A 26,788-nucleotide genomic window follows, 5' to 3' on the forward strand; every position below is an offset into this window, starting at 1 on the left:
TCTTTTTTTACCTACACTCCCTTCTCCTCCATGTTTTTTCCTTAGACCTTGAGTAAATGGGATCATCTTGCCCCGAAAGTGCACATTTAAACAAAACACAAAATCAATTTAAAAGTCGCTTATGCTGAACAGTTGACCAAGGATTATAAATGACAAGCAAATTCAACATGTCACAGCTGCCATCCCCTAGAAAAAGAAAAGAGGTTGCAATACTGTATATAATGTAGAATGTAGTCACTGAGACTCACTCTCAGAAATGTGGAAAAAAAAACTTCAAGGATTAGGAATGGGGACAGGAGAGATCAGGAGCCTTGAACCAGCAGAATGAACGAACAGGGTGTTGAACCAGTACTGCTACATCTGACTGCATTGAGTCACTATTACTGTACTTTCAATTGACATAAAAGTGTCCAATGCAAAGAATTACTTCTTATTCCATTAAAGGGTCACAAATGGTGCTGAATGCTTTTGTTCCTAGTTTTCTAAGCCAGTCACATGTAAACTGCTTGAAATGTCATTTACTGACATTTATTTAAATGCTATAGCCAGTGGTGCGCTTTGATACAAGATGCGACAGGACTTACATGCAAAGATTGTTTACAGTGCATGTGCATGCTGGAGTTTGTTTATCTACTTGGATGAGCATCAAAAATCTTGAGCACAGGAAACCCTCACTATTTATTAGTCTTGACAGCACAATTGGGAATAATTCAAAAGCAGGAGGTAAGATGCATTTCAAGTCTCTGGCCAAATAATACCAGAAGGCTCAAAGGTTTTACAGGCCCTATCAGTCCCTGCTAGTAGATACAGTCACTACAAATCTATTACAAATGTATTTTTCCATTAATATCTTAAAAGTAACTGTGTATCCTTACAAAATTAATAAATATACAAATACAGTCAAACCAAAATTTATTCAGACACCTTCAACATTCACACATTATCAGTTTATTAGCTTAGAAAATGGTAATAAAATATGACAACTCAGAGTTCAACTGTGTCAGAACAAATTAATCTTTATGTTAGATAACAATTAAGCAAAACATGGTCAGTTGTATGTATAAAGAATTTTTGGGTATAATATTTCATGGTTTTGCTATCCTTACTTACATAAATGAACCTGCACCCACTAGTATAAAACAAATTATATACATGTTTATATATCTGTTGTCTGAATAATTTTTTAACAGCTGTAATTAAAAATGTGAAACCTATCTGCTTCCTTTTATGGCATAGGATAGTTGACAGTGAGGGGTCTGGGACAGTAGTCTCCTGATGTCCATCTTTTCCAACTCCAACATAATTATTCACTCGGGAGCAAGGATCGCAGGTTTCAAACCGAAAGCTAATGTGCAGTGCATAAGCGGAGCTTCTACATCTGCGATTGGGAGTATAATAAATTCAATTTGAAATTTGGAATGGATTACAGAAATTCCATAAAAAGTTTTTTTTTTTTCTGTTTTATTTGAGAAAACATAATACTGAAATGAAAAAAAAAATTACTGTACATAATATGTTGGAAATTTCAAACATTTAGACCACACATTCAGTTCTGAAAAACCTTGAAACAGATACTCTTGTAACATAGTGAACTGAGGATGTCTCATCACATGGTCTTCATACATCTTCCTATGGGAGTCGAGACCTCTCTGTAACGGCTGCTCTGGACTTCTGCAGAGGAGAATTCACTTGCTGAGTCTAGAGAGAGAATTGCACATGGTTGAAATTGGTCCATTTGGCACTACAGCAAAGCACAGGTTAAATCGAGCATAAATTGAGATAATCAAACAAAACAGCTTATGTACTGATCTCTCTCCTGATCGGACTTTTATTGCATAATCATTTTGAAGAATAATCCGGACTGTAAAAACTCTTTAAACTTTCAGTAGCATGTTGTGACATTACACAAACCGCATCCATTTTTTCCCCCATGGAAGCCTTTTTATTATTGTTATTAAAACCGACACATGTGGGGAAAAACAACAGCACTAAGACTAATGAAGATTGAATAACTAAATTCATTATTAGAGCAGCAGTATGGTGCCCACAGTGATGCCGAAGCCTGCAAAAATCACAATAGACTAAAGCCATTTCCTCTCCGAAGCTCCAACTCAGACAATCATTCACTCAGCCTCATGTTAATTTAGCCAGTTTGCCTTCAATTTGTGTTTAAGTTCATCTTGTTTTGCTGTGAAGCATGTCCTCGTAATACACAGCAAAGTACAACACCCACACCGCAACTTTTGGCATTTCTTTCTAAAATCAGTCAGATGTGCCTCTTAATTTCTCTGTCTGCTTGACTGCTTGAAACAATTATATTATTTTGCTTAAGAAAATTAACACCATGAGTACACTCTTTGCCATTCAATTAGATGTCTAAACAAATTAGTTTTAGAATATTTTTTGTACACAATCATGTTAACAATTAAAAAAGTAATATTCAGTAAAATGTTGATACTTATGAAGTTACATCATATGGACACTAAAACATGGCAGGATGACAAGTGATTAATAAATTATAAATTATAAAATAATTAAATATGAAATACTAATTAAATTACATTTCCAATTTTTACACAAACTGTAGCATTTGTATTTGTGTACTGTATTCATTATGCTCAACCCTGTAACCCAAGTGTAAAAAAAAAACAACAACAAAAAAAAAACACCTTAACTACAAAAATATTCTTTTGGTTTTACGTGCTTGGTGAGTGTTAATTCACATCTCTGACTGCTGTTGCCGTAGGACCTAATAGTCAGAAGCTCCTTCTGAGTGTGCAGACAAATGCCCTTTCACAAATAAAATCATGGATGAAGTCCAATTTCACAGTGTGACCAGTATTTCTAAGGACTATAATCCTGCTTCTTTTCAAGGAAATGCTTTTATCATTTAAAATGACTCGCCTGCATTCGTTTTCAAGTTGGTATGTGCAATGTCTGAGTTAATGGAAATTAAGTTTCTTTTCCCATTTCTCTTCGTCCTTTCTGGTAATATCATGTCTCTTCTGCACAATATTATTATTTTTTCTTTCCATGAGATCAGATCATCTTAAGATCATCTTTGATGTTCTAAACTCTTATTTTAATGGTTACATTTAATGTAGTTAAATTTTTAGCAAAAGTATGTATACAACAGTTTATACAAAATAATACAATCAAGGTGTTGTTGGCCTTCTGGATTATATGCATGCTGGATTATAAAGATTTTTAAAAGTATTCAAATGTAAGAGCTGATAGCCATGTGGTCACCCGATCAGAGTTTGAATCTCAACTCGAAGCCCTTTCTGGACAAATCCCCCATACTACTCAACAAGCTCAAATATAAAATCTGAACAATAACTTGGAATGGGTTTCAAAGGAGAGGCAAGCATCCAGAGATGATGACTGAATTCAAACTGTGAAAGAGATGTCTCTTCTGGCAGATCATCCAGTCCTTAATGAAAAATGCAGCAAAAATCTCACAACCAAGAGCTTCTGTAAGGGACCAAGAGTGCTGAAGCAGATGTTTTCGTTATACTAGCTAAAGATGGAAAAAGACAACCCTCAGGATAAGCTTAACAAATCAGGAGAGAATGCTAAAAGTGCAAAGGTTTCTTTGCAGGTTTCTGTCTTATGACTCTGGATTACTAGCACGACATTTGCAATGGCTTATTCAAACATCCAATGATCCTAATGTCTTCCAGATCAGCTCTTAACAAACAGAACTAATTGATTCACTTCATCTGAAATGGAGGAGCTTTAAGATGGCTTCATAGCTTGACTATAAGCCAATGCGTGACGAGGACCTTCATTGTCAAAAGAAATTGCAAGCATGGACAGTTTCAATGTGCAATCTCAATGAACACATACATGCCTGAAAAAAGGTTGAAGCCCCTGAGCTATGGAAATTGGCTTAGTTGTATGTTGAGAGGCGAATGTTTGTGGGATTCGGTGCAGTACTGTTTTCCTTCCACATGCTTTCGCCTTTGAAATTTATTGTATTACAATTAAGCAGGACCTGAAGGCCTGCAGATAAGCCCTCTAAGATATTTTTTATTCATAGGAAATATTTGATCCATATGCTTAATAAGAAAACAAACAAATCAGCCCTTTCAGTCCCCTGGTTCATAAATCACACAAAGCGCTCAAGAAACAGTGAGTGGCACCGAGCGCTTGCTAATGACTCCTAAAGCAGCCAGTTCAAAAGGAGAACGAATTACATCGCCTGGGACACAAAGGCAGCCGTTATGTCTTGATGAAGGTTAAACGAAACCGAGATTGAGTGGAGGGATTTTTGTGTTTCATAAACAATGAGGAGGGCGTTAAAAGGCTGATCTATACTGGAAACACCGAAAATCTTTGAACATTTCTGTTTTTGGGAACAGGCTGTAAGAAACAGCTTCACTTCTGAGAGAAAACTGAAAGACAGATGAGGCCTTGATACGCAAGTCTTTTATATAAGCTTCAAAGTTTAAGGTAGATTCTTACAGTTTGATGGAAGAAAAATAGGTTCTTTATAGTAACATATACTACAGGTTGAAAATATGTAGCAAATATGCTACAGGTTATAATTTATAAATTCTGACAAAGATCATCGAGTAATATAGAGATATATAAGCTAATTAATCAGCCATTTTGACTATTATCTCTTATATCAGCGGCAAAATCTACCTTAAAACCTTGATGATGATAAAAAAAAATTTTTTTTTAAAGTTAATCTTGTATTTTTTTTTTTTGGTAAGCATGAATTTGGGGAAATACTGGCCAAAACCTTTTTCTTTTTTTTACTAATTTAACAGTACTGGTTTGAGCAGTTCTTATTATTGTCAATGCAATACATATTTTTGGTACTTGTTAATTGGGATTCAGCCCTGGTCTACCTCAGTAAGATTACAGAGTGGTTAGAATTCAGGTTATCAGTAAGATGACAGTTCTGTTCTTGCTAAGACAAAACAATTCTGAAAGAAAGTCTTGGACATTAATCAAGAACCATTTCAGCTATTACTTATGTCAGGAATAGATCAAATAGATTTCAGTTCCAAAGTCTGTGACATGGGCGTTTGAAATGCAACTGCTTTTTTTAACCTTACTAGAGTAGCTGTACAGTAAATGTCTATATACAGTACAAAGACAGCCCAAAGTGTTAATGTGTTAATTTATCTACGATTAGTAGGGGTGTAACGATTCACTCGTTTTCTCTGCATGGATTACAAACCCTGACGATGCATATGCATCGACCTTGAAACATGACTTTTGAATCGTGAATCCAATCTCGGACAGTAATCGATTTAATACGCTAAGAATCGAATGAATCACGATTTTATAGCGATTCAATGCTTCCAAAATATATACACATTAAATTACTACACGCACAAATTAACGGAGACCTTGAACAGTGTTCGTGCAATCACTCCTTCATACGCGCCACTATTAACACTCGAGAATGTCACAGGATTGCGCTCGCGGTGTTCGTCTTTGACGCAGCTGATGTGTTATCTCTCCTTAGGACTCGTGGCCAGTAATAGCCAACTAAAGTAAAGTAGTTTTACTTTTCTGTAGTTTTTCAATGGCTCTCTGCATCTTACCGATGGCGTTACCTGAGCAGTCGAAAGCTGTATTTATTGCATGGACGGAGCAGAAATGTACGTGTCTAAATCATACACACAGTTCCATTGAATGATAAATGTGTTTTAACAATGCTGATGAACCGAATGTATGAAGGAAACTGTTAAAATAACCAAAGCATTGACAACAACCTTGAAATAAGAGTGCGTGGTTTATCTGATAATCAGATGCATGAAAGTAGCGTTTGTTGCTTCAGCAAACAGACATCTGGCGCGTTTCCGCATGTGCGCAAAAGATGATTAAAGCCTGTGGTCGCTGAAGAAGTTATAACACTTTGACTCGGATAACTCGTTAAATCCATGAAATGAAAGAGATAGAAAATGAGGAGTTGGTATCACACACATTTAATGGCTGCTACACGGGGTTCCCTTGGTAAAATTAGCATTTTAGGGGCTAAACGTCACATTATTTGTATTCGGGTCGCTTTGACCCGCGGACATGAAAAACAACCGCAGACTTGGCAACACTGGTTGGCCTTTACTACAAAGAGGCGAAGTTCACTGACAATCTACACAAAATCGATTTCAAAATCGGAGGTGATTCTTTGTTGATTTTGAAAGCGATTATGTGTAGCTTGTCGGTGGACTATGTCTCTGTGTAGTAAATGCCGCTCCACCTGAACCAGTGTTGCCTAGTCCGCGGTTGTTTTTCATGTAAGCGGGTTAAAGCGACCCCAATACCAATAACGTTATGTTTAGCCCCTAAAATGCTAATTTTATCAAGGCGACCCTGCCAAAAAACATGTATTTTAACCCCGGGACGCAATTTTTCATTGGGGAACCTCCTGGAAACGTGATTGGGCTAGTTTTGGATTAGTTTTGAGAAGCAAGTAGGAAGGATTTGGTTTGAAAACCCGGCAACACTGATCAGAACACACGTGCTGGAGATATACTTCTAATCACAGGAGCGCATTTACTGATGAGATGCGCATGAAAATTGCATTCGATTTTTTCACAGCCCTAATAAAACTCAAGCAAACAACAAAATTTTTGTTTGTCAAAGAATAGACCTCAAGTTTATTGCTGAAAGTAGCAAAAAATTAACTTGGGAAAATCAGCACTGGGTAACTGACATGAAATAACAGTCAATGGGGAATATTAATCAAGAGCATGAAATATTATATATTCCTCTTTTTTTTACACCTCAACATTTGCATGTCACACTAACTACAAAGGAAAATTAGTAAAAAAAAAAAAAAAATTAATAAAAAACAAAGGGAATAGATTAGAAACGATTGGAAATTACATATAAAGGTGAACTGTGCAAAATAAGGAACATGCATTAACAGAGTCATGTTTAGGGCTGTAGCTATCGAATATTTTAGTAATCGAGTATTCTACCAAAAATTCCATAGATTAATCGAGTAATTAGATAAAATGTGTTTTAGCTTAATTAAAGTGCAATATTAATTATGCAAGAGAAAATAAGACTCCTGGGTCTTGTGACGGTCACGGAGGGACCGCACGTTCAACATGGACGTTAATACGCACACATACGCACAAACACACACCGAGACTGTTTAGTGATACAATAATTTATTGTAATTATTGATCAGAGAGTGAATGAAATACCTGTAAACTATGTGTATTGTTCCCGTGTAGCGTTTGTCGCGTGATTTTTAGAGTCCTGGTAAGAAACAATGGCAGGAATTATTGGTTCCGCTTAGGGTGGGAATCTACCATGTATTAATTGAACGTGGGGGTTTCAGGGGCAACGTGGCCGAGTTGTTGCTGTTATTTCCTGTTTAATGTGAACGAATTAATAACATTAAAGTAGATTTATTAAGTAGAACATCATGCCAATATGTTTCTTTCAGACTCTGTATATTTAAGGGAACATTTGTAAAGTGTTTTCTGTGAGTTTGTCCCTCAACATGTGGTAATGGTGCTGGCCACCAGTATAAATGTGAATGTCTTTGTAATGGAAGGTAGTCTGTTTGTTTCTGCAGTGGAGAGTGTGGCCTGAGGGGTTGCAGGTATTTTATTCACTCTCTGATCAATAATTACAATAAACTCTTGTATCACAAAACAGTCTCGTTGTGTGTTTGTGTGTATTAATGTCCATGTTGAACGTGCGGTCCCTCCGTAACCGTCACAGGCCTCTTAAAATAAACAACTAAGTTTCCTTTTTTAGAAAAAAAATATTTTTATTTTTTAAATGCATAGAATGCAATGCATACATCTAAAATAAACATTTAATTATTACCCATTGTTTCTCTGTCTGTACATGTACTGTGAACAATGACAAGAAAGTTGACAGATGAATTAAGTGCATTTAAGTGCCATTCAGTTGGGGTTTTAAATAAATCATTTTCTGAGATGCACATTAAACATTTAACACATAAAACATTAATTTATCTTTTAATTATTAAAAATTAACTTAACTTTTTTGGGTAAACAAAGGGGATTTACTATTAGAAATAAAACATGGAAGAAATGTTGTGTGATTAAACTTAACCGGACTTTTATTTTGACAGGTTGACATTTACAGTTCTGTGTGTGTGAGGTGGCGCTAGTTTTACTCAAATGCTCATGAAGTGACTGTCAGAGCAGTTCTGGAGATGTTGTTCATGTGTTCACCTCCGTATTTAGTGAGACAGCGAGCGTCACGTTCAGTGTGTGTAAAATAAAGGAAGTCGCGTTTCTGCTCCATTCATTAATACAGACACGCAGAACATGCAGGATTCATATTTAAATAGCCTGTTCCGGCTTAATATTTACAGATATTAGTCCATATCGTGATTTGATGTAAGTGCAATGACTTATTTTTGATTACTTCATTCAAAATTTGGCAAATTCTGTGCCATTCCGTGTTTAACTGTAAATTCAGTTTTTATGACTGTATTCCGCGATTCCCTCCGCGTTTTCTGCATCGCGGAAATCACAGGGCCCTAGTTGTGGTATGCCAGCTCTATCTTGCAATGGACACACGCCACGACGTTCTCTTTACGTTTGCCCGCGCACTCAAATCAAAACACTGCTGACTCCTTGCAGTATGCGACTTCGGACGCAGCGCTTGTGTCTCTTTCTGCTTTGTGGGTGACGTAAATGCGTTGTGTCACATTAAAAAAATCATTGCGAAAGAACCTGACGTGAGATTTTAAATTAAATTAAAAGAGGCTTCGAGGCAGGGGAATTTGCCTCGATCATTTTTTGTAATCGAGTTACTCGAGGAATCGTTTCAGCCCTAGTCATGTTGACCACTTAAATTAATAGTCATGAATCATTTAAGCATCAAAATTAAGCAAAATTAGGAAATCTGAATAACTGTTAATGACGTGTCAGATATTTTGATTTTAAAATTTTGTAATTGTGTATGTGATGTGATTTGAAGTGTAAAAATGTGTATCCAACATCTTGTATGTGAAGAGCTACTTACTTGAGTAGCTGCTACCATGTCTTCAACAGAAAATATCTGAGATTGAGCTGAAACAAAAGACAAAGAGAAAAGGCTGTTAATGTTTAATTTGTAATTTAGTTTTTAAGATTTATTTTTGGTGTTTTTATGCCTTTATTTTCAATAGGACAGTAAGTTGACAAAAGAGAGCGAAGGATGGCGGGGGATTGGGGGGTATGGATATCAGTAAAGGTCCGCGAGGCATGACTCAAACTCGGGATGCCCGAAGCACAATGGCGCTAAATGTCTGCGGGCTACCCACAAGGCTATCAGCGTCAACTAACTAATACTGTATGTAATATTTTAAATACTTCTAGATTCAGCTTGGACCAGTCTATTACACACCTCTTAGAAAACACTTTGGATCGGAGGAATGCCATCATAAACAACAAAAAATTACTTAAACTCTGTCAAATACATTAATATCAAATTACCTGCTTGGTGAGAAACATTTTTATGTTAATGTAATATTTATGTCAAAAAGCTTTTCAAAGTATATATATATATATATATATATATATATATATATATATATATTTTTTTTTTTTTTTTTTTTTTTTTTTATTCTGCTGTTTTGGCAATCTGTATGCACTCAAAAGATTTTCAAAGTCAGTCCTAGGTTTGTTTCCAACAAGCACAAGCATAATGTTACATGACCTCTGCACCACGTAATAGTTTGACATTTTACTGCACTTCACACATGCACATAGAGCAGCAATACTGTGATTCTGCAGACCTAGGCACAATTATGAAAGACTAGGGACGATAACTCAAGTCATGACACAAAGACCCTTCACTGCCACAATGGCGCTTTGGGCCCAACTTTTCTTAAGAAATTATTACAGAACTGGTCTCTACCAATGAAAAGCACGGGGGACACAATAAGCCAGCCATGTGCCATGTAGAAAGTGCGGAAATTGTGTAGCTGGAGGCAGTGATGGAAAGTGGAGAGTGGTGAAATGGAGGGAATTGGTTGCACAGGAACAAGTTGGAAATGAAGAGGGGAAAAGAAAAACAACATTATAAAAACAGTAAACAAGCCCCCAGTCATCCCTGACTTTAATTTTGAGGATACAAAACAATACACAAAAATACACATACACATATAGGAAGAGTAGGTATTTCTGCATACTAAAGTATCCTACTATTAAAAGATGCATGCTTAAAAGATTGAAATTAGTAGCTATATATATATATATATATATATATATATATATATATAAAAATTCTAAAGAATGCGTAGGTTTATCCAAACTTTTTAGTGTACAGTATATGCTGGAGAAGACAATATGTACTCAATATCTTTGAACAAATCAATTTTTAGTAGTAACAGTTTTTTGGAACATCTAAAGAACTGTCTGCTATTAACCATTATTACGCATAATGGTTATTAAATGCAATCTTTATACAGATACATTTAAATGCGACCTCTAGGAGAGAGATGATTTATTGGAAGAGAGAAAACAAGAAAACGAGAGTAAGCCATATGTATTAAAAGGACACAAAACATAACCACAAGTCAGCCATATGCATGTTTCTGCCCTGAATAAGAAAAAAGGGAGGCAATTAATTTTTTCACTGTTTAAATTAAAGTTAGATTTTGATTCAGGGATCAAGCAGAGCCAGAAGAGATAAGATTAATGCTCAACAAATTTACAAGAGGGAAAAAAATAGAGGACAGAAATATGTCAGATTTTACACTGTTTCTACTGATCAAACACAAACTCCTTTATGCAAAAAGTTAAAATTTCTTGCTTCCACAGATCTACTGCTGTTATTAAAGCAAGAGAAGTGACAAAGTCAAATACCAAAAATGCTGAAATTAACATTTACATTTTCATTTACAAAAATTATGAAAATAAATATTCACTGAAATTACTATACTTAAAACATGATGATAAATTAAATTGGAAAAAAAATATTCAATTACTCATATAACTCATATAATATAAAACACCACAGAATAAAGTGTCATTTCCCTCAGATTTACAGGACACAGAGGTCATGTTACCACTGAAACGTCAGGGGAGAAGAACTTCAAAACTTCAAAACTACCTCCAGCATTTTGATTGGTTCTACACTTGTGAATCACTTCAATGTCACGGTTGAACAAAAGCACTCAAATGCATAACTTCAGGGTGAATAAATGCCAAAAAGCAGATCAAATCAACCTATGAAGCTGGGATTTCAGACATTCTTTGACAATAATAAGAAAAGAAACCACCAAAAACTTTTAAACAAAAAAGAAATATACACTCTTATCCCATCCAAAAATATTTATGATCAAGACTTCAACTGTATGTTTTAACAAACTAGGTGATACGTTTTAATACAAAACAGAGGACATACCCCAGAAACAAATAATTTGAACTAAATCTCATTTTTACAGCATGAACTCAAAATGTCAGTATGCAAAGTTCTAATGACAAGTAAACTATCTTTAAAAAAAAGTATGCAGTTCATGGTCTGCAAAATTTTAATAAACATATACAAACTAATCCCTAGAATACAAGAATCATCCATGCGAATTAGCTCCTAGTATCAGTTAATTACCCAGAGTACCAAAGCAGAACACCATCCATCCCAAGACTTCTGTATGAGCTGCAGTAATGAGCCTGTAATAGATCTTATCACTTCTGATTTGTGTCCTTACACTAGTGGAGCTGCAAACGTTGGGGACTTGAAACCTTAACCTTTAACTCTACTGACAGCAAATCACAGCATTGAGATTATTTTTTTTTTTTTATCAACTAGTCAGACCTCGATGAGGCACTGGCTGATATGTGAAAAACAGCAAGATGGGACATAACATTCAGTGCCCTCCATAAGTATTGGAACAGTAAAGACGAAATTGGTTTCTTTGCTAATGAGTGAAGACATTTGCAAATATGATTAAAAGATGAATATGCGACAAAACTACAGAATGTCACATGTTATTATTAGGTCTTTCGACACACACGTTTTTCCAAGGAGTTGTAGGTGGGAGGGAGTGAATGAACAGTGCTCTCTTCCACCCTCAATAGTGCCCTTGAGCAAGGTACTGAACCCTCAGTTGCTCCCCGGGCGCTGGATATATAGCTGCCCACTAGGGTTGTGCCGATACACGATAGTATTGTGTATCGATGATAGTCAGAGATATCAACGTAAGCAAAAGTGTCTGTGTATAGTCAAGATGATATTAGGCTCATTCTCCTATTAAATTATTTTTAATTATTTTTATTAGGCGGCCAATTATAAATCAGCTATCAAACTGCCCAGCTATTTCACTTCAGCTCCGCATTTCGCACACACAAACATACATACGCACATGCACAAATGAGGATTAGAGCCTGTAGATGGTGATGAAGTTCTCCATCCACAAACAGAACTACATTGTCTGCAGAAATTGCACTTTAACAACTAATCTGAATGGCCTATTTATGTGGAATACTTTAAACAAGCCCTCACTGAGTTGAGTTTAATGCCATAGTTATGTTATAATGCATCTCATTCTTGTTTCTGTGGCAGTGCATCGTGCTCGTCATGGGGCGCACAGTCCGGAACGCTGTATGACTGATGTATCAGTTCAATTGAACTTTACTCCAAATATATGAAACTTGCCTGTTTTTAATACTTTGTATTTAACATGTTTATTTATGTCTAATATAGTGTTAAACCGTTGGACTTCAAATCTACTATTGATTTTCACTGTTGACTGATTTTGCAGAACATTTAGATTGATAACTTCCGTGCGCAGATGCGGCAAATCCGACTATATGTGAACTAGCTATTTTTATATTTAACGTTAATTTATCAGTATGTTTGAAAGTATATTTTTTAGATTATTGGTGATTCCATAGTCTCTCTCTCGCACAATTGCACATTTAAAAGACCATTAGATTGATTTGTGCAATCTAAGACTTTACATTACTTTGCCCTGATAAAGTCCTTGACCGAACTGGCAGGATGTTTTGGGTCATTGTCCTGATCCAATATGAAGTGCTTTCTAATGAGTTTGGTGGCATTTTCTTGAATATTGGTTGCCAAGATGATTTTGTACCCTTCCAAATTCATTCTGCTACTGCCATCATACATTAAGTCATCATTAAAATGAAGAGGTCCTATTCTAGAGACAGCCATGCATGCCCATGCCATGACACCACCTCGACCAAACTTTACAGATAAGGATGTATGCTAAGGATCATCACTTAGATAAAGGTTAATCTATGTCTCATCAGTCCATCAACTCAGTTCCAAAACTCTACTTCAAGAGTGAAGAATTTTGCATTTCTATTTTTGGTGCTGATCAGAGGTTTGCATCTTGCTGTGTAGCTTCTGTAATTCTGTGTCAAATTCTCCTGCGGACTGTAGATTGTCAGAGCATCACCCCAGCTTTCTGGAGGTTGGTGATTTTACAGACATGTATTTTAGGGTTCATTTTCACAGCTTTTATGATTTGTCTGTCATCAACTACTGTTGTTTTTCTCAGCCGATAAGGTCATCATTGGTCAATGATATCGCCGGTAGTTTCCAAACTCTTGATTTCTCCATGCCCTTTGTTTTTCCTATGGTTCTAATTGACTTCCTCTTTTCTTTTAGCATCCAAATTGCTTGCTTTTCTTTCAGAGTTGGCCTCCTCGTAATCATAGAATGCAAGACTTAGAATGCAGAAGCAATAGATATAACTGATAAGACACATTCCCTGCTATTAATATCTGAAGAATTAATGCAACAGGACGCAGCTGAACACTTAGGAAGACCTGTGAGGCAACTGTTCCAATACTTATGCTCACATCAGACAGGGAGATGAAACTCTAAAAGTGCTGATCTTCTTAGCTGGTAAAACATCTGTGTTGAATCACCCAATAATAAAATGTGACATTCTGTAGTTTTGTCTCATATTCACCTTTTAATCATATTTACAGATTTCTTGACTCCACAGCAAACAGAACAATTTTGTCTTTACTGTTCCAATACTTACAGAGGGCTCTGTATTAACATAAGTGTATAGATTTGTCTGGCAAACCAAAAAATACGGCACAAATTAACATTTCTCATTATAATTCACCTTGTTAAAACGGTCCACCCACTTTCTAAAGACTCATCTGGAACATCTGTTACTAGAGGCCTTCTACAAATTAATAAAACAAATACATCAAATTATAGTGGATCTAAGCCAAGCAGGACTGTGCATACATAATATCTTATTACATTAATACATATCTAAAAGCTGTGTCCTTACAAAGACTGCTATGTAGCGCAAAGCAATCATGGCCATTTGTGAGAGTAAACAATCGAGTAAACAAGCGAGATTCATTTTTCAGTTTAACAATGGCAAAGATTATTCAAGTTCATTCGTAAACTCTTTACAAAGGTTACATTTTTGTAATTCCCTCAACGACTTAAGATGAGTGTGACCTGGCATGAATATTCTTTTGAAATCTGGTTAAAAGTTATTAGCACATCGACTACATTTTCCGTCAACAAAACCACACTGATAATGAAAAGACCCCATCTGATGAACTTCATCACAAATTCTACACATCATTTTCGCCTTAAACTAAATTCCACAGTCTTGCATTATGATTAATAACACAACTCTTGATGACAGCTCTCTGGAGACTTTAATACCAGCATAAGAACAATATACAAAGCTGCACCAAAATATAACACCAATAAAAACGTATATGTAAAACGAAATATTATGGCCAGGACATTGTTTTGCAACATGCAGCAGCTGCTCACACAGTGTAAAAGGCATTTTGAGGGCCACAGAAAATAACTTTCTTACAGTACTAGTGCATTAGAGCATGTAACTAGTTTGGATTGTTAAAGGGACATTAAGGGATCATGTAATTGGTGGACAAAACAAACAATCACACAAGCAGGAGGAGAAATGAAACCGAATCAATGAAACCCATAGAGAAACATGGAATGAAAATATGAAAAGGAGTCAGTTAACTACCCAAATGAAACCATCAGTGCCGTTTTACAAGGGGGTCAACAGCTTATACTATGGAAGCATATGGGTAGCAATATTCAATTTGGAATGTAATATGCAAAAGGACAATGCAATATGTAAAATGGCAATGCATTTCTGTATTTACATTTTCCAATACATTTGTGCAACATTTGGTGCAAAATGAAAATGAAAATACATAATTTTCATTTGCCATTTCATACACTAGTTTTAATATGTAAAATGAATACTAATTTTAACGCTTTATAAGTTGCAAAATTAAAATGAAAATGTATTACAGAAATGATTAGATATGTGTAACATGTTCAAGCAAAAACTGTGGCAAAATTATCATTCAAATGCCACTTTTCTTAATTGCATTAACACTCACAGTCAAGACACTTACGATTGCATTTTCATTCAGTGTCCCGCAATGAATGTAGCAAAATTCAATGTGCACATTGAAAATGCATTCCGAGCCGATCACGTCTCCGCCCCCTCACGCCACGTCAATCACTGCATGAACAAGGCGGGGCTTGCAGAAGGTCAAGAGACTCAATACTCAAGAAGAGGATTCAAGTGAGAGAACATGGACAAGACAGTTGGTCCGTGTACTTTTTGATCATTTCGGTTTATGGCTTCAATATTTCATTTGCACTTGTGGGCGGAGCTGAAACGCTGCTTTCATCTGATTGGTCAAATTGCTCCACCTTCAGCTCTGTCTTTTCATTCTTTCTGACAGAATAAGAGTCAGTGCGAGTGCGGCACTATAATGTCTGAAACCACCGCTCACTGTTAATTAGCATAATATTTGAATCAAATGTAGCTGGGCATATAATTGCTGCTGCAACCTGCAAATTATTTCTAGGTTGTAGTATTGTATGAATATTGTCCCACTGATAAATACAGTGCAAATAGTTATGTCTCTTTGGATAAAAGTGAAGTGGAAATAAAAATCAATAATAGACTGAACAGTTCCATGTCTGTAACATTTACCACTCTCATCTTTTAAGTCATAAGGCATTAGGTATGTGTGTGTGACATTAATAAATAATTGTGAAAATTAATATAGTTACATTTCTTAAATAAATTAGTAATATTAGTTTTATTACATACTAAATTGAATGATGTTTCTCTTTTTTGTCTTCTTTGTTGGGCTTGAGAAAGACAACATATATTTACCGTATATTCCTGACTTATTTATCAAAATTAATTTGACATGAACCAAGAGAAATGAACCAATAGAAAACATTACCGTCTACAGCCGCGAGAGGGCGCTCTATGCTGCTCAGTGCTCCTGTAGTCTACACAGAAAACATAGAGCGTCCTCTCGCGGCTGGAGACGGTAATGTTTTCTATTGGTTCTGAATAAATGCGACTTAGTCCAGTGCGATTTATATATGTTTTTTTCCTCGTCATGAAGTATTTTTGTACTAATGCAACTTATACTTGGGTGCGACTTATAGTCCGAAAAATACGGGTAACATTATTATTATTATTTATTATGAGAGTAATCGACACAGACTAGAACTTTAATGTTTCACCAAATTCAGCTCAGATCTTCAGACTCGTCTGAATCGCGATGCTGTATAACTGGACAGACTTACCTTCCCAAAAAAATCCTATTTAATTTTATTTCATAAATTTAACTATATTTATTTCCACTTCACTGTTATCCAAGGAGACATAACTATTTGCACTATATTTATCAGTGGGACAATATTCATACAATACTACAACCTAGAAATAATTTGCAGGTCGCAGCAGCACGAATTATGTGCCCAGCTACATCGGTTTCAAATATTATGCTAATTAACAGTGAGCGGTGGTTTCAGACATTATAGTGCTGCACTCGCACTGACTCTTATTCTGTCTGAAAGAATGAAAAGACCGAGCTGAAGGTGGAGCGATTCGACCAATCAGATGAAAGCAGTGTTTCAGCTCCGCCCACAAGTGCAAATGAAATATTGAAGCAACAAAACCGAAATGATCAAAAAGTACACTGAACAACTGTCTTGTCCATGTTCTCTCACTTGAATCCTCTTCTTGAGTATTGAGACTTCTGACCTTCTACAAGCCCCGCCTTGTTCACACAGTGATTGACGTGGCACGAGGGGGCGGAGACGTGATCGGCTTGGAATGCATTTTCAATGTGCACATTGAATTTTGCTACATTCATTGCGGGACACTGAATGAAAGTGCAATCATAAGTGTCTTGACTGAGTGTTAATGCAATTAAGAAATATAGCATTTGAATGATAATTTTGCCACAGTTTTTGCTTGAACATGTTACACATATCTAATCATTTATGTAATCCATTTTAATTTTAATTTTGCAACTTATGAAGCATTAAAATTAGTATTCATTTTACATATTAAAACTAGTGTATGAAATGGCAAATGAAAATTATGTAATTTAATTTTCATTTTGCACCAAACGTTGCACAAATGTATTGGAAAATGTAAATGTAAATACAGAAATGCATTGCCATTTTACATAATGCATTGTCATTTTGCATATTACATTCCAAATTGAATATTGCTACCCATATGCTTCCATAATACTAAACCTCTCTTTTGTTTAGTTAAATGTACGATACTTGCATTGCCTTGGCAGGGTCACTAATGTGAGGCCTTTTAACTTCTATGGAGGTCACATCGTTAGGGGTCAGCGAACCAATGCTGACTTAAGGTGGGCGTACACGGTGCGAATTCTGATGATCGGAAGATCGTATGTCCACGCACACTACACGAGTGAGTTTATCTGAAAATCACACGGACGAGGTGATAAACAACACGATTTTATGACCTGCCGATTTCAGAAGCAGTCGCATGAAGTTCCGCACAAAAAACATGGAGTCAGAAGAAGAGATTGCTTTTTTTGTGGCAGCAATGGCTTGCGAAAGAATAAAAAAAAAAGGGCATGGCAAAGAGTTTGGCTGAAGAGCAGAGAAAAGCATGGACTTTCTGTTCTTCAAAAACAGCTCGAGGTAAGTGTATCTGTGTGCGCATGCCTTGATGTGGTTGTGGAAGATATGGGAAAGTATATAACCATAGCCAAAATTATATAACCATTGCCATAGCCAACGTCGTTTTTATATATTTTTAAACAAATGTAATTGCTGGATAGTCTTTTGCCTAGTTCATGATTGGTCAACTTCAGATAGATCAACAAATCGGCTCGTTCAACCTCACACGTCACGAATTCAAACCGATAGCTCGTGAACTTTTTAGACATATTTAAAAATGATCTGGATTTTTTAAAACAAACCGTTGCAGTCTATCAGTCTAATAATGTAAGTGGATGGGAATCACGGCTAAAACATACAATAAAACTAAAAATAAAACATACACAAACAAAACCAAATTAAACCCTGGGCCTAGTGACGATACACTGATGTGTAAAGACACAAAATGCATTACCGCCACCTATCTCTCAAGTGGACCATTGACACTCCATCTACAATCTCAAATAGGAGTGTCAATGGTCCACTTAAGAGATAGGTGGTAGTAATGCACTTTCAAGTCTTATAATATATTCATGTAAACAGTCGTTTTTTACTAAACATTGTCGGTATAAAGGCTATTAAGTGAATGTAAACAGTTGAGAAACAAAACTTATGAGTAACAGTTAGATCTGTGCGTAAGGTCTTAAAGAGACATCAACCTTAATAAACCTGCTGCTGTCTGTTATTAATGTTTATTTATACATTGAAGACTAACCAGTGACATTTTAAAGTTAAATAGATTATTCGGTTTCTGTGGTGTTTCTGTACCAGAATATGGTAGGTTATACCTACCTGAAAAACTTAAAGCACAGTTAATTTTAGTTGTATCTTGTTATTGTATTTGTTTGTGCCATTGCTCATCATTTATCAATTCTCATTTCATCACTGCTTACTTGTCTTTTTTTAGTTAAAATAAAATCAATTCAGAGTTTGTATCTTACTCACAATATACATATTAGGGATGGGGCGATAACCGCTTTTATTGATAACCGTGATAAAATGTGCTGAAGGTTAGTAATATCGTTTAAAAATGAATTATCATTAAAACCGTGTTTGATTATCGCGGTTTTAATAACTCACTATTAAATCATGTCCAGCCAGCAACAGTCTGACGCAAGCGCAGCGCACAATGTTTTTTTTGTTTTTTTTTCAAGAAGGAATGGCGAAAGTCAGTGAATTTCTATGCTTTTCTATGCTTCTACACTTTTCATTGTAAGGAAGGAAATGCCACAGAATTTAATCTTTCTTTAAATTAAGTGCATAGAGTTGCTTGTTTTATTAGTTGTTTGTTGATTATTAAATATAAAACTTGCTGAAATGTTTTCAGTGTGAGCATCAACTATTTTTGAACACTTTCATCTCGTTTCAACAAAACCGTGATAATATTGATAATCGTGATAATTTTAGTCACTATAATCGTGATATTAAATTTTCATACCGTCCCATCCCTAATACATATGAATCAGCATTATAAATTGTACAAATACACTGGGTGACGAAACATTTAGATTTGATGACTGTAGTTTAAAAATATGTCTAAAAAAATAATACCCTAACTCCCCCCTCAAATTCAATTCTGAAATATCTCCAAAATGCATCAACACGACAAATTTATAACTGGACAACAGACACTGATTACATTAAAGCTTTCATAGGGCAAGTAGTCCTTATTTTCAGTACTGTATGATTTCATCCCCTGTATATTTAATGCATTTGATACATACAGTATTTGCATTTGATGGTACAGTACTTTAATTTTATTTTATTTTCAGTGCAAATTATCTTTGTTTGCGTCTTTGTTGTAAAAAAAAAAAAAAAATCAACATATGAAGCTTAAAAAAGATAATGCAATGAATCCCAACAATAAAAACAAAATGATTCTGAATAGATCCTAGTGTGAAAAGCAACAAGGAGCTCTCAATCACCTAAATATCAACGTATCTGAAAGCCTGCAAGATAATGAAAAATTCTCCAAATCTCTTTCCTCAGTGACTGACAAGTTCCTTTCTGCCAAAGTTAAAATCCCACACCTTGACCTAAACAGCTCACAGGATGACTGCAGAGCAAAACACCTGTCAATATTGCTTTAAAAACAGAAGGAAATTGGCTCATCAGCTCTGAGAGAGGGAGTGAGCCAATGAAAAACTGTACCAGATAGTTAGGAACAGAGCATGGAGAGGGCACTGGTAATGATTTACAATGTTTCCACACCTGAACATGTTCTCAATCGCAGGTTTCCATTAACAGTGATATTTAATCCTAGAGATGGATGTACTGTATGCAGTATTTGAAGTGGACTAGAGAAAGAAAGGCAGGGAGGAATACTACCCTCAGGTTAGGATTTGAAAGCATTTTTGGTCAAAATGGTATTCATTTCATAACATAATCTAAGACAAATCAAAGCAAGTCCAAGGATCTATTCAATGTTCTGTGGCTCAATGAAATGCTTGTTATCAAGACCACTTTTAGATGCATGCCTAATAAATTTGAAGTATAACAAAAAGAAAAAGAAAAAGACAGCACCTTGCAAGCATCTTGACTAAGAAACAAATAATTCTTAAATTAAGCTTCTCAGACTGAACTTGCACTGAATAAGAAATACTGAATGACTGTCTATGCTGACAGATCTTTCCCAAGAAATCTCTCCACATGAAAGGTAATTAGCAAACACATGATTTCAAAGTGCATGCAATACTTTGCTTGCAAACATTATGTGGGTTCAAAGACAGGCCAGAGAGGACGGTTTATATATATATATATATATATATATATATATATATATATATATATATATATATATATATATATTAGTGCTGTCAATCGATTAAAAACTTTAACTAGATTAATCACACATTTTTTCTGTGATTAATCGCAATTAATCGCAATAAAAAAAGAAATGTTTTTGTATGTTTTTAATATATTTTTTAATGTAATAATTTCACAGTTAATCAAATTAATGTAGAAACAACATAAAGACAGTATATTTTAAATACTTGTTTAAATGGCATCTTTTTATGAATGAAGGCCAGTATTACTGATATTAATACAGCTACTGATTTTTAAAAAAAAATTTTTTTACATTTATTATTAGGCTTCAAAAATATAACAGTTTTTAATTTAAGTAAACTTAAAACAATGCTAACATAAACCCATAATAATAGTCATGTTTACTCCTGCCCTTCCTGTCTTAACAGTTAGGAAATATACAGAAATTTAATAAAGTTATCAAAGTTATATGCAGTCTGCACTGCATAAACTATAAATTAAATAGTTAATCCTTATTAAAGCTACAAAAGTTATTTAGTCAAGAGCAGCGAGTCATTTTCTCTGTTCCCTTTGTTCTTTAACTTTACTGACAGGAAGCTTTATTGGCTGCTGTCCCTTTAATAGCAGACAGACACGCGGATCTCACCGTTTATATACTGTCTATGGATCTCGCCTCATTCTCTCACAACTTTGTTCATTTTAGACTTCATATAAATCATTTAAGATTGCTCTTATGAGGATAATCGACAAAACTGGCACTTGGGATGTTTATTGTTAGTTCAAGCGCTTAAGAGAACTGAATTCTGGCGCCCTGTCTATGCATTGTGTGTGTGTGTGTGTGTGTGTGTGTGTGTGAGTGTGTATGTGTCACATAAGGGCATTCACAGACAGCGCATTCTCTTTTGTCTTGCCGCGCTTGAAATGTTTAAAAGCATTTAAATGAATAAGAGCGTGATCATATAATGTAAAGCTAGCCAACGGATGGCAGAAAATACGGATGCTGCGTTAATTGCGTTAAATATTTTGACACGTTAAACCAGACAAAAATTAATCACATGCGTTAACGCGTTAACGTTGACAGCACTAATATATATATATAAACCGATCTGTCAGCATAGACAGTCATTCAGTATTTCTTATTCAGTGCAAGTTCAGTCTGAGAAGCTTAATATATATATAAATATATATATATCTGCTGGTCCTAGATACAGATTTAGACATCAGGGACTGGGATCTTGTTAATTAGTTTTGCTCATAAATATTTTAATAAAAGCAATAAAGCACTCTATGCCATGCTGTATTCAGCTAAAGAACATTGTTGACAAAAAGCACTGCAATTTGGTATTACTTCCCTTATGCTTAAAGTTATAGTTCACCCAAAATGAAAATTATGTCATAATTTACTGACCCTCATGTTATTTTAAAACATGAAACAAAACATATAACAAATATATTGTGAGAAGTGTCTAAATGTTATTTTGTGCCCATACAAATGTCAGTGGTCACTAAAACCGTTTAGTTATCCTTCAAAATATCTTCTTTTGTGTTCTGCAGGAGAATAATCTGAGGGGGAGTAACTGAATTTTCAGTTTGGGGGAACTCTCTCTTTAAGTATTGACCACATAAAATTATTCCAGATACAAGGGTAAAAATGGTTTGCTTTCTAAAAGAAGTACCTGCTATCTGACACTTCACTGATTGTAGGGCTAGATGATCTTGATGGTTGCTCAATTACCCCCTCCATCTCTTCACTCTTTACTTTCAGCATTGTAGAAAGAAGAGGCTGGGGAGAGTTCTGAATGCTGCTTGGTGCACCTGTTAATTTAAAAAGACAGAGGAAGAAAATATTAAGACTGTGCCATCTTCTGCAGTAGCAAACATTTTCAGCATAGTGTCAACATAATTGTAATTTATTATGAAGACACTTGGAGATTACAGGACATTCTACGACCTAATTAAATATCAGTTATTCAAATTTGTGATTATATGCAATTTTATTAAGCAGTTAACTACAAATCAAGCTAAAGTGACCTATACAACCTGCCTACATTTAACAAATTTCAGATTTTCTAATTAGTTAATTGCTGACCCTCAGTTAAAATTGTCAATCAGTCAATATTAACCAATGTTCAAACAAAGACATATAAAGAAATATGTAACGTCTTTAAGTGCACAATAGGACCTTTGGAGTCTGTTTCCTCTGTAGACTTCTCTTCTTGTTTGCTCTGAGTTCTCTTGGATGTCTCCAGACGACCTCTGACCTGGGCAATCAAACGGAAAAATTCGCTACTGTGCTGCTTCCCTAAGTAAAGGAATCAAAAGGCAGAAAAATAAAGTGCTTAGTACTAATTTCAACTTACTTTATATAAAGAAATTAAGAAGTAAATACTGAAGCTTGAAAAATGGGCATTCTATCCAAGACCTGAATGCCTCCAGGAAAGTTAAGGAGGTGGAGCATATTATTCAATTTTGATGAAAGATTAATTAATTCCCACCATTTTGCAATAATGTGCACTAATGAATTAGGAACGTGCATTGTTAAGTAAATATAGTCAATTAGGATTTCATGCTAACTTTTCTTCATTACGACTTTTTAACCTTTAAAAAAAATGCCAAAACCAACATTATAAAACAGTCATGCCTGGATAATAAATTATTACATAATGTCAAAATACATTAATAAAGTTAATGTATTTTGAGTTAAAAAAAATACAAAAAAAAAATACCAATGACTCTGAAAGCACTGGCATTACAAGGCAGGCCATGTAGTGGTGAAAAACAACAAAAGCAGATGAAAGGTCATACGGCTTTTAAAATCACATCAGCCGTCAACTGAAGTGACGAAGAAGTGCAGGAGAAAAAATACAGAGATCCAGCACAACTCACCATCACTAACACACTGCTTTTAAATGTCCTTAGAACCTGACATTCATCGGTGTCTGTTTGCAATACAGCATATGAATCCTTTTTCTATTCCCAGTATAACTGAATAGCATTGAATTTATCATATTTGCATTTTATTCATGGAACACATATATGGTTCCCCTTTTTAAAAAAAACAAGTGAAAGGTGAATAGCTTATAGAATGTAGTTTTATAAAAACAAACATATACATGTGTAGAATCCCACGTTTGTAAAATCCTATCAAATCTTTGTTTTTAGCCTAGTAATCAGGTACACCAATAATTTAACGGAAGTAATGCTTACAAGAAAAAATAAAAAAAATTCACACAACATTCATCTTTCATATTTTCAACATAGAGCAAATTTGTCCAGCATGGTTCTGTAATTCTTAAGGCAAAATATTTTGCCAATAAAATGGCACACTGAGCAACACTACTCATATACTGTTATCTTAACTCAACCACGATGTTGTTTCTCACAAAAAACATTAGAAATGTACATGGTGTGCATTAGTCATTACCTTTATGGCAAGTTAGCCTGATATCTCTTACTTTATACTACAACAGCTGAAAGTCCATTTTGGCAATTCCATTAGAAAGCCTATTTAGTGTCATTTTTCACAAACCACTGCTGGCTAATCGCAGAATTGCTAAATAGGGAACTTTATTTCAGGAATAATGACTTGTTCACTGTCTGATAAATTACTGCCTTTTTATGTGGGCAACATTTTTGAAACAACTACAAAAAACAAACAAGCAAAAAACATCTAAATTCCCCAGAGAACCCAAGATCATGTCTAATCAGCTCCATTATTTATTCCTAAAAAAATAAGTAAAGAAAAAATCCTCATGTGAATAATTTATGAACCAGAATGCTTAAAAAATGTAACAAGAAAATATCAATTCCAATTTCGAAATTTGTTGTCTTGTAATTTTGTCATTTTTAAAAGTGTGTTTTAAATTGTTTGAATATCCTGTATTTTTATTATATTAGGTGCACATGCACAGTTTTGAAGTATGCTGTACCATGCTGTGTTGATTACCTTCTGCTTCACGTGTGCACTGCAATTTCCTTTGTGGAACTGATACAAGTATCTATCCATCAAAACTGCAGTCTCGATAAAAACAGTTTTAAGTTAGCCCAAGCCATGCCACCCACCCACCCACCAGCTGTATCTGATCTGCGTCTTGCACAAGTCATTCTGACGCTGAAGACACTTGGTAAACAATGAAATCAGACCTTTCTTCCAGATCCAATACCATTATAAATGTATCAAACATGATACAAGTTCTTGAATTTATTTGTTCTTGCTATAAGCAAAAGAAGCTGTGAAGCTGCTAGGATAGCAACTAAAAAGCCCTGAAGTAGTGGTTTACGGATAGCTAACACCGCTTACTCTCATAATGCTACAATGCTTTAAACCAGATGAACACAGGGGATGATTGGGAATGCTAATGCTGGGGGAAGCTGTGGCCTAATGGTTAGGGAGTTTGACTCGTAACCCTAAGGACGTGGGTTTGAGTCTCGGGCCGGCAATACCACGACTGAGGTGCCCCTGACCAAGGGACCAAACCCCCAACTGCTCCCCAAGCGGCCCAGCATAAACGGCTGCCCACTGCTCCGGATGTGTGTTCACTGCTGTGTGTGCATTTTGGATGGGTTAAATGTAGAGAAAGATTTCTGAGTATGGGACACCATACTTGGCGGTATGTCATGTCAATTCGCTTTAACACATGGCTTTCTCCTGCTATTTTATATCTCTGGGGATGCAACAAACAAAAATAGAATTTGTATTTTTTTCTTGCAGTTTTTCGGATGGGTTAAATGCAGAGCACAAATTCTGAGTATGGGTCACCATACTTGGCTGAATGTCACTTCACTTTATTTAACAGGTGGTCCTATTTGGCGACAGTCTACATTAAAATATGAACATGTGACAGAACAAAAAGAACATTACAGGAATCTTGAAAACATTACTAAGAAGTCGGTGGTGAAGTGTTACAAGACTTCAGTGTCTAAATATTCAGTTTCTTTCTCAAGTTATATTGCGTCATGCTCAGGAAACTTGGGATAGAAATATGAGGCTTCAGAGTTATTTACTGTAGACAAAAGCAGGACCAAATCTGAAAATGGCCAGTTACCCAACAGGCTTTTGAGCTTTGCATCCTTGTGTATATATACAACAAACACAACAACAACAAAAAAAGACGGACTACAGATGTAATGACTTGCAGAACACACAACTATAAACAATATTATAGTGTACAATCTAATCTAAGACTCCGAAACAAAATCATCCAACAAAATAATCATCTACATGCAACACATACGTGCCAAAATTATAAACGCATGTACAAGAAAACAGTTTAGTGCTCTGTTCATTTTGATTTTTCATTTCTGACAGACAGAGATGGTTGGGTTTAAATTGGTAAATTAAAGGTAAAACGCTATAAATACACACAATCAAAATTGAAATGAAAATTCCCAGGGAAACACAAAGATGTATAGCCTGAATGCACCACTGTAAGTCGCTTTGGATAAAAGCATCTGCCAAATGTATAAATGTAAATATACATGAAATATGAACAAATAAATTAATAAATACAAATATAGGAAATACATACCTTAAAGAAATATTTTTAATGATATTCTATTTATAGAATTGAGCTATGGCCTAACAGTGACACTTTTGTTTCATTATTTAGGATGAACCCGTTTCATTTCCCCATTCATCGGACACTCCATGAAGCTGGTGAATCATCAAGCCCTTTTGATGATTAATCAAGAGTTTATCTAGGCATGCTGCTATTTATAGATCTCCTCCGTGCTGCACATCAATATTTCAGCATCCTGTCTCCGACATCACAGTCTGGCTGCTCTTATCACACATTGGCTTTCATCTTTTGCTGCTAGGTCAATTTTATATGACAAATATGGGCCATGTTTTCTCACTTGGTGAAAATTACACCAATCCACCTTAAATGGCTTTGTTTCTAATGTTGGCCTCTGGGAGGAGGTTGTTAGGATAAGTGAGTTTTATTATAGCAGAGACGCCACTAGGACTAGCAGCTGTAACCTGTTCATGTCAAATAGAAACATGGTTTGAGCACAAGAAACAAAACCTTAAGAGTTGAAGTTAACAGGGCATAACATTTGGACCTGTAAGGATAAA

The 26,788-nt window shown here is 35.3% G+C and overlaps 1 protein-coding gene across 2 annotated transcripts in view; it reads right to left on the reverse strand.

Annotated features, from left to right (window-relative positions):
- Positions 1 to 1,166: 1,166 nt before the first annotated feature.
- The window catches only part of LOC132151685 (E3 ubiquitin-protein ligase RAD18-like), a 49,708-nt gene continuing 24,086 nt past the window's right edge, over positions 1,167 to 26,788 (reverse strand). The window contains exons 10-13 of one of the 2 annotated variants that reach the window (XM_059559976.1): positions 22,895 to 23,014; positions 22,389 to 22,533; positions 8,983 to 9,029; positions 1,167 to 1,698 (exon numbers count right to left, since the gene is read on the reverse strand). In XM_059559976.1, coding sequence (XP_059415959.1) covers positions 9,005 to 9,029; positions 22,389 to 22,533; positions 22,895 to 23,014 — 290 coding nt within the window. In that variant the 3' untranslated portion in view covers positions 1,167 to 1,698; positions 8,983 to 9,004. The remainder of the gene's footprint in view (positions 1,699 to 8,982; positions 9,030 to 22,388; positions 22,534 to 22,894; positions 23,015 to 26,788) is intronic. The other variant, XM_059559977.1, reaches the window with a different exon arrangement.

This window comes from Carassius carassius, chromosome 10, assembly GCF_963082965.1.
Source record: "Carassius carassius chromosome 10, fCarCar2.1, whole genome shotgun sequence".
In the NCBI taxonomy this organism is placed as follows: domain Eukaryota; kingdom Metazoa; phylum Chordata; class Actinopteri; order Cypriniformes; family Cyprinidae; genus Carassius; species Carassius carassius.